At 33.0% G+C, this 14166-nt stretch overlaps 2 protein-coding genes across 2 annotated transcripts in view; one reads left to right on the top strand and one right to left on the bottom strand.

Annotated features, from left to right (window-relative positions):
* LOC145277989 (cyclin-D1-binding protein 1 homolog) overlaps positions 1-1586 on the top strand; it is a 33229-nt gene extending 31643 nt beyond the window's left edge. Inside the window, exon 10 of the mRNA XM_080130132.1 lies at positions 1372-1586. Within this exon, the coding sequence (XP_079986258.1) occupies positions 1372-1480 (109 nt within the window). The 3' untranslated portion in view covers positions 1481-1586. The remainder of the gene's footprint in view (positions 1-1371) is intronic.
* Positions 1587-8366: 6780 nt separating this feature from the next.
* The window catches only part of LOC145277988 (triple QxxK/R motif-containing protein-like), a 41245-nt gene continuing 35445 nt past the window's right edge, over positions 8367-14166 (bottom strand). The window contains exon 4 of the mRNA XM_080130131.1: positions 8367-13414. Coding sequence (XP_079986257.1) covers positions 13301-13414 — 114 coding nt within the window. The 3' untranslated portion in view covers positions 8367-13300. The remainder of the gene's footprint in view (positions 13415-14166) is intronic.

Here is a 14166-nt window from a genome sequence, read left to right as displayed (position 1 = left end):
GACTGACCCCCCCCCCAAAAAAAAACGGGCCCCAACTCTAATTAGGCCCTGTTTCTTAGTGTTTTGTCCGAATGAAATGAAACTTTGGTCATAACTAGTTTATTATATTCCAAACATCACATCAAAACACAAGGGTCTTTGGCCTTTTTTTCTACGTTCTACAGCATATGTTCTAGATGGCCTCCATTTAGCTTTTTTTTTTTTTGGGTCACCCTGTATAACATGTTTATTTTTTTTTTAGATTACAAGTGGTACTCGTTTACTTAAATCAAATAATAAACTTGTAAAAAGAGTTCTGTCTGACAAAATCAAAACACATAAAATCCTATTAGCAATATCCTTCAGCCAACTTGCTCAGAGAAGTATGCTGGCTCAACTGATCAGCAGCTCTCAGAAAAACCGACTATCTGCCTCAAATATTCAGCTTTTCTCTGCTTTGGAAGACAGACTGCTCTGGCCTCTCCTGGAATCTTTTCATCCCTAACTGATTCGGACTTTTGTTAATGGTCACCGTTCAACCACTCAGAAGTTATTATAGACATTGCTATTCTAACAAAAACTGAATTCAGCATGATTACCCATAGTATTAAATACTTATTTCACTTCAAGCAAAAACAAAAAAAAAAAACATCTCTGGCGACCTGACTCCAGCCAGAGATATTTTCAATTCTCTATACTTCCCTCTTTCTTTATTTGGCCAAGCAACTATCACCTGTAATGTCTGCCATTCATATGCACCACAAAAAACATGCAGCATAGGGCATGTTTACAGGTCATCAATGATGAACTAGTTTCATTGCATATTTGGAGTTTTAAATCAACAGAGCTGTTTCGCGAACAACCCAAGGATTTCTTAAAGAAAAAAAAAATGCTTCCTCCCTGGTTATGTTACACACCACACCTTTCTTTCCATTTCTTTATGGTCTTATTTAAAGAATAAATACATTTGCATCAGAATTACCAAAATACTAATATTTTATCTATTTTTATGAATAAATGTGTGATGTTTTTTATCATGACATTTGGTTTAAAATCCATTTTAGATGTATTGGATGACTTTAAGAAATTAACTTCCAAAGTGACCTATCTCTAGCCAGGTCTTTATTCATCCCTCTTTCTCTCAAGTACATTTTTTATTACTTCCAATGTTTTCCTTGGCCTTCTCTTATAAACTAAACGTGCTACATGAACTGGTTCTACATGTACTAACCCAAGAATTCTCATCCATTCATTCAACGTAGCCATACCATCAACATCTTTATATGAATAAATACAAAGAAATCTATGAATGAAATGTTTATTATTTAAAATTTTGTATTCAAATAGCAAATCTTGACTTATTATTTATTTATTTATTTTTTTTTTTTGTAGCGGTTCACACATTACTAGTGAAGATGATATGGAGTGGCTTAACTATCTACATAAAGCCATTGAGCACAATATGGAAAAGATCCAGACACTCACCAAAGACGATAAATGACGAATAATTTGGAATATATCTTGTGTAAATAATTGCTCATTTTCAGAAAAGTAAAAAAAAAAAAAAAAATAATAATAATAATGTATATAAATTGATTTATATTTTATTTGTTTTGTTTTTCTTTTTTTCTAAGACTGTATGGTATTTGGATTATTCAGACTGTTATCATCTGGACCCATGGCATAATGGATAAAGTACTTGGTAAAATACTAGGTAAACTTCACTTCTAAATGAAACTCTTATGAAGGTTGAAGTTTAATCTTTAATGTGGACAATACTAAGAATACAATTGCAAATTAAAACTTCTACTTGATCATGGCTGATGGAATGAGAACATGCAACCCCCATAGATTAAATAGAGAGTTCCGTTCAAAATTTTGTACAGATTCCAGAGTTTAACAGAAAGATTTCTAAATTCAATCGAAAGATTCCAATGGTTGACAAGATACACCTGAAGAAGGTCCGGGTTTATATCAGCCAAAATGTTGTGAAAATAACTCTCAAGATGAGAACAATAGTCTAAATAATCCAAATAATCAATTTTCATCTCAAAAATTTAAATTTCTTTTTCTGTATACCGTATGAACCCTCAGAAGTGCTAATCAAAATTCAGGTAGAAAACTGCCAAATTGTCTATTACCAAATTAAAGAAGGTTTCAACAAAAAGCATTTAATAGATTCATCCAGTTGATTCTTAAAATCTTCAAAACTCATTAGGGCTAGGACAACAGCATATTCTTTTCATTGTTTTGACTCTCGAGTGTGTATCCATTGATATCTTATATGCTGTTATATAGAGTGATGTGGTTCTCAGTTGATTAACTGTGTCGGATATATACTCGAGAGACAAAACAATGAAAAGAATATGCTGTTGTCATAGCTCTACTTATATATTTAACTTGTTTAGGTATTTTGCTCTAAAAAATATAATATTCTATTGGGTGTCTCCCTCTACCCCCCCCCCCCCGAAAAAAAATTTCACCCCTGGGATCGTTAATAAAATTAACAATCCTTTTTCAATTCAACCATATTTGGTACAAATAAATTTTAGTCTCTATCTGACTTGTCCACCAAGTTTCAGTTATGAATGTCCAACAGTCTTTGTTTTCCTGCTGTTCAATGATAAGCACACTTGGAAATGACGTGCAAAATTGGCAGTAAATCTAACACGCTATTTTCTGGACACAACTCTGATTTTGTCTGCGACGACACTTGTTTTCAGGATTGTCTGGCATTTCTTTTGATACATATATTATCTTTGTAATAATCTCACTGATAGAAATCACTGTGGCAGTCAGGTTAGGGTCTAGTAAGTGAGCTTTATCAGAATCCCGCCTCCTACTGATGAGATGATCACCAATGTGTCTCACAATGAGTTGTTTGAAATGTGGGGAGCTGCCACATCCTGTTTAAACCACTGTTCATCCTTCACAACACTTCTTTGTCTGCCCCTCCCCCAAATTTTGCCACCCATGTGTGGTATTTTGAGGGATGTAATTATTTAGCCACAAAATTAATTGGTTTTAAAAGAAGGCACTAATATGTTGACTTGAAGATTGCATTTCTGTTACATAATGGAAGCCATTATTTGAATTTAAAAAAAAAAAGTTTGTGACACCTGGGGGTTAGAGGTGACCTCAGTAAAATAGAACCTGGTTAAATCATGTGATTCTGGCAAATTGGATTAATGTTCTATTACTTTCTCTAACTAGAAATGTTTCGGTTAAAGAGAGAGGAGCAATGTAGCTAGCAGTAACGAGAGAAGCTATTCTGTCTGTTTATATTTTTGTCTCTTGCATGCACAAGTTACCTATCACTTTAAAGTGTTGGCTTCTCTGTGATTCTTTTTTTCAATTAATAAACTTTTTGGTCAAAAGGAGGGTGCACCTGTAAATTTACCCTTGTCCGTTTGTCTGTCCACACTTTTCTCAATAACTACGCCTTGGAATTTTTAAAAAATTTTGCACAAACATTAAACATGATGTGAGTAAAAAAGTAACAGATTTTCCAGGAAAACTCCGGTTGCCCCCCTAGGGGTGGCTTTCGGGTTAAAATGGCTCAGTCATTTCTTTTTTTGCATGGTGCAGAACTCAAATTAACATATGTTAAGGCTAAAACTGCACTGTTTGTTCATTTTCACCAGAATTTGACATCCCCTGGGGACTTTTGGGGTTAAATGGGAGAGGGGAAGAACCAATGCTGAACTTAGTCATTTCTTTTATGCCTCATTCACTATGCACTCACGATGGACCATGCATGCTTCACGTGTTATAAATTAAAGTGTATTTTGTCTCCAAACAATCGAAAATCTGACTTCCCAACGATAACCAGTGTATGATTTATACATGCTCAAGGCAATTTTTTTACATTAATAATTTTAAATCTGATATTAAAAATGCATATTGGAAGAATGAAAAAATACAATGAATGAATCAATAGTCAAAAGTTGAACAACACCTGTAACTTGATCACTGATTGTATGAAGCCTACCAATGTGAACAACCTTCAGATGTGTGACGGGAAGTTACTAATCAAGTAAAGATCACAAATCCTGCCAGTAATGGATCCCATCTCCTTCATGAATGTGAACTGCCCACTGACTAAAGTAAAGAAAAAACTTCCTTAGCCATATCCAGCCCCTAACAACATCTCAGGAAGAAACCAGATGATAGCTGTCGACCAAAGGGATAGAGAATGGTTTTCCTCTTACTGACATTGAACTTTCTCTCTATTGAGCTCTCTCTCTCTCTCTCTCCTCGTTCAGAAGCACTGTGGGTTTTAGCAGGATACTTCACTGCATGGAAATGGGACAATCAAAAACTGCTGTGTTCCAACAGGGTTACAAAACTGATCCAACTGTGGAGTGAAAGACCATAGCAATGCAGCACTACTATGCTTGTCCTCTACCATCCAATCAGCAATCAGTGCAGCTTAAAAGATCTTGTAGACTTCAATGATGTATTGCAAAGGATATCGTAAAAAGTGTGAACCTATCACATGACCACATGCTTCAGACACACAAAGAAAAAAAAATAGGCAAACAAGATCAATTTTATTTAATTGGAATTCTTATTGAGATGAGTAATTTGTATTATTTATCCATTTATTTATTGCGATTATCTTCATCTTCACGACAACAATGAGACAACTATGGAAGGTTGCTGAGGATGCAGTTAGGAGATTCGATCACGATTAACCACCTGATGAAGACCAAAGGAATTGTTGGCTGAAACGCGTGAAACAAGATGAGGATAATAGTCTGCAATGAATAAATAATAAATTTTGTTTCATCGAACGTCCTTGCATGAGAAGATGCGGTCTAAAAATATACGTTTTAAACATTAATTGGAAAGTTTAAAGTAAGTTTTAAGCTATAAATTATATTTCAGTTCTTGAGAATATGTGTTACGTAGTTACAATGCCAGGGAAAAAGTTAGACTTTGTTAGCTGTTTTAAGAGCAAGAAAGGAAAATTATTTTCAGTGATTGTAGCTAGACGAGTTGTATGTTTTACGTGGGAGGGACCATAGATTGCAGGTCTGTTGAGCACCTGTAATGAAAATAATAAAGTAGAGAAAGACTAGCAACTTCTGTGAGAAAGAATAGAGTAGAGTAAAGAATGCATTCTCCACTAGATTATGAAGTCAGTTTTGTAGTGTAGTGTACCCCTTTCTCTCCAACGTCCAGCAAGTGATGTCATCAGATTTGTCTGCTCTTGAACTGGGCTGTTTCTTCGACAAGAGTCATTTCAAACCAAAAGAAGAAAATAAGTCAATAACTGGGCTTATAGTATAAAATTACCAGGATAATTATTCACTGAAAGTTATAAAACTCTGTTTATTCATAAGTTTCTGACTCAAGATGCAAATGCTAGGGGACTGGTCGATTCTATTAGTAAAGTTGGGGTGGTCGACCCTAAGTCTGGAGGCTTGTCTCTTCACAGTGTGGATTCAGTGACTTGGAATCGAGTGAGGCTTAAGTCAAAACAAAAAAAACAAATCTTTGACGCGCAGTTGGAAAATAGTAAAGTGTGAAAAAAATTGTGCGATGTTTAACAGCAGGTGCCCGTTTTTGACGAGTTAATAACGTCACCTTTGAGTGTGGGACAGTGTTTTATTTACCGCAAGTCTGTTCGCCTCTTTTTTATACAAAAAAGCATAATGCAGATGCGGCGATCGAAAATTGTTGAATATTTATCTTTTGAAAGTCGGGCAAATTAAATAGACAGGCGACCCCAATTGTTAACTTGTAGATATTATCATTTAGGCGCGATATAAAAAGTTTTAAGAAGTTGTGAGGCGACCGATCGCTTCTCGGAAAAAAAGCCTTTCTTGGACATACATGAAAATGAACACACACACAAACATTTTCGCTTTTATATTTATAGACTAGCGGGGGTGCCTGGCGTTTGGAGGTGTGTGTGTAGGGGGGAGGGTTAACCCTGTTTAAATATTATATAAAAAAACGATGTTAAAAAAATTGGAAAAACCAAAACAAAACAACGAACAAACGTAACAAAGGAAAAAAAAATGAACGTCGAAAAGCAGAAAAAAATGGCATAAATAACCCTTTTTCAATCTGTAATCTTAAGATAACAACTGATGACCACGTGTTTGGAGGTGTGTGTGCATAGAGGGGGGGTAAACTAAAGAATAAGCGAAGTAATAAACCTGTTTAAATAAAAAAAAAAGTTGCCCGGGTGTTTGGAGGTGTAAAAGAGAAAAAAAAAAGTTCAGATAGGGAAGTAGGCTCGAACTCGAGGCTAAGGCAGAAAAGAATATTCTGACACGTTACCCCTACACCAAAGAGACATACAACTGAGAACAGACAAAATGAAACCGTTAAAAAGATTGCAGGTGGTTTAAACTAACGTCGGTTTCTAGGTCAAACATGACGTCATTGTTATAGTAGCAGTAGGAGAGAAAATGAAAGAACGATTTTTTTGCCACCCCTCCTTGTAGAAAAGGGTCCAGTTTAAGGTGAAGGAATTAATGCTTTTGGCCAATTTTTTGATATTTGTTGTCCAAGATGTCGAGCTTCAAAATGATACTGATCGCGTGAAAATCCGTCACCTCTGTCGGAAGTTTCTACAAGACATAAAAACACATAAACCCACATTTTCGCTTTTATATATATAGCCTAGCGGGAGTACCCAGTGTTGCCCGGGTGTTTGTAGATGTGTGTGTTGGGGGGGGGGGGTAACAAAAAAAAAGTTTTGATAGGTAGGTAGGATCGAATCAAGAGCCTTGAGGTGAAGGTGGAAAATAAAGTGTGAAAAAAAGCCTGACATGTTTACCCGCTCGACCAGCAAGGGAGAGTAACAGAAAAACGTTTGAATTTATTTAAGGATAAAAAAATGAGGTCAAATATCACACAATAGAAATCGCACAGTTAACTTTTACTGCAAGGCAGTTTTTTGGGGTTTGTTTACACAAATTGACAGGTGCATGAATTTAATAAGGTCAAATGGAAATTCTGCAGTTAACTTTTACTGCGAGGCAGTTGTTCCCCCAAGATGTTGGGGGGGGAGGACCAGCTCCCTATAAAAAGGGGAGTGTCCAATTGAATAGCAATTGTCTGATATAAGAAGTTTCCCTCGCATTGATCAACCTCATTGCTTTCTGGACGTTCCCGGCACGAGGGCTGGAAACAGCTGCCTTCGCTTTAGATTCGCTTTTATACAAAAAAGCCCAACACACACGAGGCCAGCCGAAATAGTAAGAATTTTGTAAAAGTCGATGTAAATAAATCCAGATGCCATGAGTGTACGCAAATCGTACATATTACGATCTAGACAGTATAAAAAGTTCTAAAAAGTAGTAACCCGACGAAGAATCCCCTCAAAAAAGCCTTTGCCGGACATACATAAAATGTGCACACACATTTTTGCCTTTTATATATATAGACTAGTGCGGATGCCTGGCCTTGCCCGGGTGTTTAGAGATATATGTGTTGGGGGAAGTGGTGAGGGTTGGGGGGGTAGATCAAAACAAAATGGGTGTAGTAATAACCTTGTTCAAAAAAAAACGATGTTAAACTTTTTTAAAAAATCAGAAAAACCAAAACAAAAAGAAAAAAACAAAAAAACAGCGAATGAACATAAAACTCCTTTAAAAAAAATCAGAAAAACAAAAACTAAAAAAAAGGGGGGGGGGAATGAACGTGTTCGAAAAAACAAAAAAAAACAGCGAAAAGTGAAAAAAAAATTGCATAAATAACCGTTTCAATATTAAAAGGTTAAAAAAATCAAGATTAAGATGGGCATTTCAGCATATTTTAAAAGCAATGATGAACATGTCATAATTTTGTATCTTTCTATGTGGTTGTTATTTATATATATATATAAAAATCAAAATCAAAAATGATTATTAGAAAAATAGGAAAAAAAAGGTATAATTAATCAGAATTCACAATTATTGTTAAATGAAAGACTGCTACCTAAATACGCACAATAGTTATATTAGAGGCGGGCGTCAAGGTTCCCCAATGAGTTATATAGGAAAAACTTCCTTGTATAAGCCAGCATATTCCATTCAAAATCTGACAGGCAGAATCCTTGTGTTGCTCTCTCCTCCTCTTCAGATATGGGTTTAAACTATTTTTAAAAATGCGCAAAAGATGGTTGCTTGCATCAATACTGCAGTGAATAAATTTTTAATTTAATAATAATGGATTTAAATTGCTTTTCTGTGTTGTTAATATAATAATTATTTTTTATCATTTATCTATTATTTATATTTTTATTTATTAAAAAAAGATTGTAGTCAGTAACTCACACATCTGACTGACTCTTAAAAAAAGTTCCAACTTGGACTCCAGAACAGACAGTTGTAGTGTTGTGCTAAAATTATATATAAAACGATTAGATTGAATAACAAGTGAAAACATGAATGAAAAGATATTTTATTGAAAACCAATGTTGATTTCAAATAGAAATATGAATAAAGTATTGCATATATTTCAGAGGCACAGATGATTTCGTTGTCCCCATATCACAGCATAGAATTGATCCTCAATGAAAAAAAAAAAAAAAACAACTCATGAAGAACAAGGTGCATAGTTGAGAAAAAAAATGCAATGAATCATTATGTTTCTAACTATATTGACTTATTTTTAAAATGAAATCCCACTAACTATATTGACTTATTTTTAAAATGAAATCCCACCCCTTCACAGTAGAGATCCCTAGATGTAAGAGAGCCTTCTACTCTGGTAGTTTCTTCCCCAGAACAGCTAGACTTTGGAATTCTCTGCCGAGTCCCTGCTTCCCCAACTGTACTGATATGCAGAAGTCCAAATGCAACGTGAACCGACATCTTGCTGTCCAACTCCCTACACAGTAACCCTGATGTCTATGTCCCTGATAGTAGCCCCCTACACCAAAGTGGCAATGTGCGTTGTTTTGGGTGAAAATGTAATAAAAAAAACAATAAAAAATATTTGAAGGAGATATCTATCTTTTAAAGAAATGCAAAACTTTTGCATTTATTACCATCAAAACAGCTAACTGTTATTTAAATCTATAATATAAATCTTTTTAAATACTATACATACGTAGGTAGGCACACAAATAGCTGTATTTGTTAATTTGCATAACTATTTTTTAAAAAACTTTTTACAGGTTGTTATTTGTATTTTTGTTATTCTATTTTCCTATTCTATAGTTTTGTCTATATTAAGTTATTTTAGTGATTTAATAATAAAGATGGATAAATTACCAAAGCCTTTCTAAAAATATCATGTTCATTAGTTTTCAAGGGAAGTAGTTTAAATGAAAGTATTAGCTTTAAAAATTATAATTTTAAAAGATATGTAATGTAAGATAAGCATTTAAAAAGAATAGAGTCCGATTAAAAGCTGCCAAATGTTAGTTTTTTTTTTTACTTGTATTATATAATCCTGGTCTTTGTTCAATAGTATATTATCTTTCACGCTAAAGAATATAGTCATAACATTTTCCTTTTTACTTGAAAAGTATTGGTTTATTTTTATTTATTTTTTTAAAGCATTTCCATTTAGATTAGGGAAAAAAATGAATATTGCTTTTCAGTATTTCAGTTATTTAGATTAAAAAAAAAAGTTATGACTCAATGTTAACTTTTACTTCCGAAGATGACATGCTTCATTGAATTATATATTATTTAATTTTTTTTTTTAATCCTTTGAGATGAGGCCTCATAATTTCAATATTCATTTTTTGCTAACTTATCTTCACCTTAATAGTTGTTGTTTCATGACGTTTCGGCCAACTTATCCTTTGGTCTTCAGAACACGTGGCACAGTGGATAGAGGCATTGAGTCTCAAGGGTTTCAGGTGAGCACTGTCTGAAGATAGCGGTTTCAATCCTACCTAAATTTGGCCAGAGGATTAGTTGGTCAAAATGTGGCAAAACAACAACTATGGACAGCAGTAATTACTGGGAATACAGTTACGGGACTCAGCATTCCTATCCCGTTGTGGTTGATGACCTGAAGAAGGCCAGAGAATAAGTTGGCCGAAACATCGTGAAACAACTATGAAGATGAGGATAACAGTCCGTAAAAAAAAAAAAAAAAAAAAAAAAAAAAGAATACTTCTATTCATTAAACCCAAACTTATTTTATCAATAGCTGGAATGAATTCAGATGTTCATAGCATTCCTAATAGTATCCAACAGAAAATTATTGTTTTCATCTTGCAAAGGTTATTGATTGTTTTGCAAAGTTGAATAATTAGTTGATTGTTCATATTTATAGTTTTCAGTGGCTCAAATGAGGATCTTGAACCAGTAAAAATTGAATTTGCTTGACCTACTGCGCATAGTAAATCCAACTACTTGCTAACTTAGTTTGCCAATTAACTAATCTGTATAAAATATAGATATGTAAATAACATCATCCTATTGTATGATGCAGATTAAACTAGTAATATACTTATAAATTTAATGTACTTTTACACATTATTTTAGCCAGCCTATAATTTTTTGCAGTCATCATAACAACAGACTTTTTATTTAATAAGTTTTTTAACATGCAGAACAGAAATGCACGTCTGATGATTAGATGTGAAACTGCAGTAAAGTGTTATACGTTTCTTTTAAATATTTATTATTATTATTATTATATATAAATATATTGTATTATTCAAAATATTACTCTCACCTTGGTTGTTATTTTAAATATTTATTATTATTATTATCATTATTATTATATATAAATATATTGTATTATTTGGAATATTATTCCATTTTGGTTGTTATTTTCACAACGTTTTGGCTGATATAATCCTCAACCTTTTTTTCTAATTTTGGAATCTATATATTTTATTTACATATTATACCTTACTGCATCTGCTGGTAATACCCAGGTTTTGTTTGTCTGGTAATCTGGCAATTTTGCCTAATTCCCGAATTATCAGGCAGATGAAACCTGGGTTTCTCCAACAATTACAATCATGTATAGTATTTAAATAAGATAAATATTGGCTCTTGTATGACTTACAGTTGAGCACTTTGATAGTTTGTTTCTAGCACAGTATACATATATTTTATTATAAAAAAGTTCAGTGTGAATAGAAAAAAAAACAATTGTTAAAAACTGATGAGATGGTATTTAATTAAAAACAACAATTTTTAAAGTGCTCAATGTTGTAATGTATAACAAAGCTGATACCATTACTAAAATTACAACACATAACAGGTCTCAACATTACACCAGGTTTCGTGCCCTTAAGAGATAATCAGATGTTGCCTCAGCTGACATTTATAAAAAATAATTCAAACAAAACCATCACAGAAGCACAGTTTTTTTTTTTTAGGAACATTCACTTACATAATGATGGGACCTGTTAAGATGAACTATAACTTGAAGAATGTTTTATACAAGAGTTTAAATCTCAGCATAAAAACATTTGCCACATTGAAAAATCATGATATGGCAAAACAGCTGCCTAGAAATATCTATCTTAATAAATTGTCTTGCCTCTGTGACTAGTTCGTTTTCATTTATTACTGTTGTACCATGTTTATGTCAATATAATAACATTATTTACTACAATTTATTTCAAAAGTTAGTCTGACCCAACATGTTTAATAAGAAACATTTTTCTGTACTCATCCCCCCTCACAAATACCAAATTCATCAAGGGGAATAACTAACTTTTATATTATTTTATTTTTTTTCTGTTTAAGTTTAAAAAATATGCAAATAAATAAAACTTGAAAATTACATTGATTTCAATGAATCCTGGGCAATGCAGGGTAGGTACAGCTAGTATATATATATATATATATATATATATATAAAATCTGTTTATTATACAAACATTATTGGTTACATACAATAATGTTTGTATAATAAACAGACTATATACTAGCTCTGTCCGCCATTGAGCACTCTTTAATAATCACACTGGTTTTGTTGGATTTACCTCTAGGAAATCAATCTATACAACCATTATATATCATGTATTTATCATGTATAAATTAACTTATTGTTGATAACATTAGCTAGAAATTGCATCTGATGAGTTGATGGGAGGAAAATTTCTATGAAAACATAAAATCATAGAATTGTCAGCCCATTATCAAAACAGTTGTAATGAAGAGATCTAAGGTGAAATAAACAATAGTTATATAAAAGAACAAAAAATCTAAGTCTTTGAACTTCAACAAAATCTTGTACTATATATATATATATATATATATATATATATATATATTTTATATTCAAATTCTATAATGAACAATATAATTGTATTCTATTTCTCAAATTGAATTTATATATAGTATTTTCATAGATGTACAGAAATCATGTACTTCATTTTTTGGCACAAAGTTTTTTTTTTCTGAAGTAAATTTATAATTTACTTCAGAAAATAAATAAAGAAAGAAAACCCTACTATCTAAAGGATCATGTGCTGCCTTGTGATGTTACACAATGTATGTTTAAATCTAATGAGATTCACATTATTAATGTGGCATTTCAATCTTTTTCAGCATTTATGCGTTTTTAATGGAAATCGCTTCAGACAACGCATGAAGCCACCTTATGTAAGGAGCTAAAAAATAATTTTTTTTAATAAAACAAATTTACTTCACAGTCAAAAACTAGCTAATGATATGTTCGATACATAGAAAATAGCAATTCTTCCAACTTTGTCAGAAATCTCGTTCATGGAATGTGAGGACTAAAAGATAAAATAAGAGAAACAAGAGTTACGAGGATGCTGTAATTAAAATCAAGATGCACTTTCTACTCTCCTGATGATGGATAGTGATAGGTTTGATGGTAAAATTAGGTTAAATCACTCTTCAACTTTTTTATTGCTTTTTTTTTTAACTCCAGTGTTGAATATAGGTTATTTGAAAAGTTGAAGAATAATTTAACTTAATTTAATGTCAAACCCATTGCTATTCATCATAAATGAGTATGGACTCTTAATAATGCATCCACTTCATTTGGACCAGTACATGGACAATTAAAACAGATGAAATGCAATATTAATATATAAATGAATCTCATTATGTTTAAACATACATTGCATAATGTCACAAAATGGTGCATGATTCTTTACTATCCATAATTTGGTACGTCTACAGAATTTAAGCTAAAATCTTTTTTTTTTTCACCCTAAACCTATTATAATCCTAGTCTTAATTTTATGTTTAGTTCAGCAAAGGTTGGTTTGGTTCAGTTCAAATTCTGTAGAAGCACACATACTTTCATCAGCCATAGTTTTCAAATTTTGCTTGCATTGAATTTTTTGTTTTTGGTAAGTGAAAAATCCTGCCCTCGTGGGGAGGCAAGTAAATAGAAACATGAATGCAGCAAAGCGTCGTCATTATTCTTCTTCAGCTTTATGGAATGTTGACGTCTGTTCTCCCATGTACCAGTAGAAAAATACGTAGACACCAGCCATGATTCCCATCAGAGATAACAGCATCACTATTACTTCCTGAAAGAGAATGAAGTAGAAAAATGCTTTATTAGTTTGGTTAAAAAGATGGATGCACCCGTAGATACAGGGATAACATTAAGCAGTTTGAAATAATCAAAATTTGGCCATTCTATTCATCATTATTATCAGCGCATTTCGTTTTGGCCAAGGGTTTTCTTCCAGACCCAAAGCCACCAGACTAAGCCATTGCTGAGAAGGTTTGTTCTGTTAGTTGAGGTGCATGGTCCTGTGTCCTGTACAGTTTTAGGAGGTCCACTCTCTGAGACTTTTCCTTCTCACGCTTTGAGAAAGGATTACTTTATTGCCTCAGGTGCCTAGACCGAGGAATGCCAACAGGCCTGCCCAGGCATTTTTTGCAAACCATAGTGCTGGCTTTTCATTTGCTCTGGGAGAGAGATAAATGTACTGCTAGCGCATGTTGGATGGTTTTAAGAAATTGACTTCTAAACAAATTTATCTCTGGCCAGTTTTTTATATATCTCTCTTTCACTCAAGTCCATTTTTTTTTAATCACTTTCTCCCATGTTTTTTGATTGGTCTTTTCTTGGCAATTAATCCTGCTATTTCAACTACTCTACATCTACTCATTCTTTCATCATATTCAGTTATATGTCTGTCTCATATGTTTGAAATTAGATTTAAAAAAAAGTAAAGAAAAAAGAGCTGTTTGCAATCAAACACATCAGCCATCAATTAGCCATCTATGATTGGGAAACATGGCCAATGAGGGTATTTGCATGGCAGAAACT

This window comes from Euprymna scolopes, chromosome 6, assembly GCF_053919585.1.
Source record: "Euprymna scolopes isolate OS-2025 chromosome 6, ASM5391958v1, whole genome shotgun sequence".
In the NCBI taxonomy this organism is placed as follows: domain Eukaryota; kingdom Metazoa; phylum Mollusca; class Cephalopoda; order Sepiida; family Sepiolidae; genus Euprymna; species Euprymna scolopes.
Note: the sequence above shows the minus strand (reverse complement) of the source record. Positions and strands in the feature narration are given on the sequence as shown.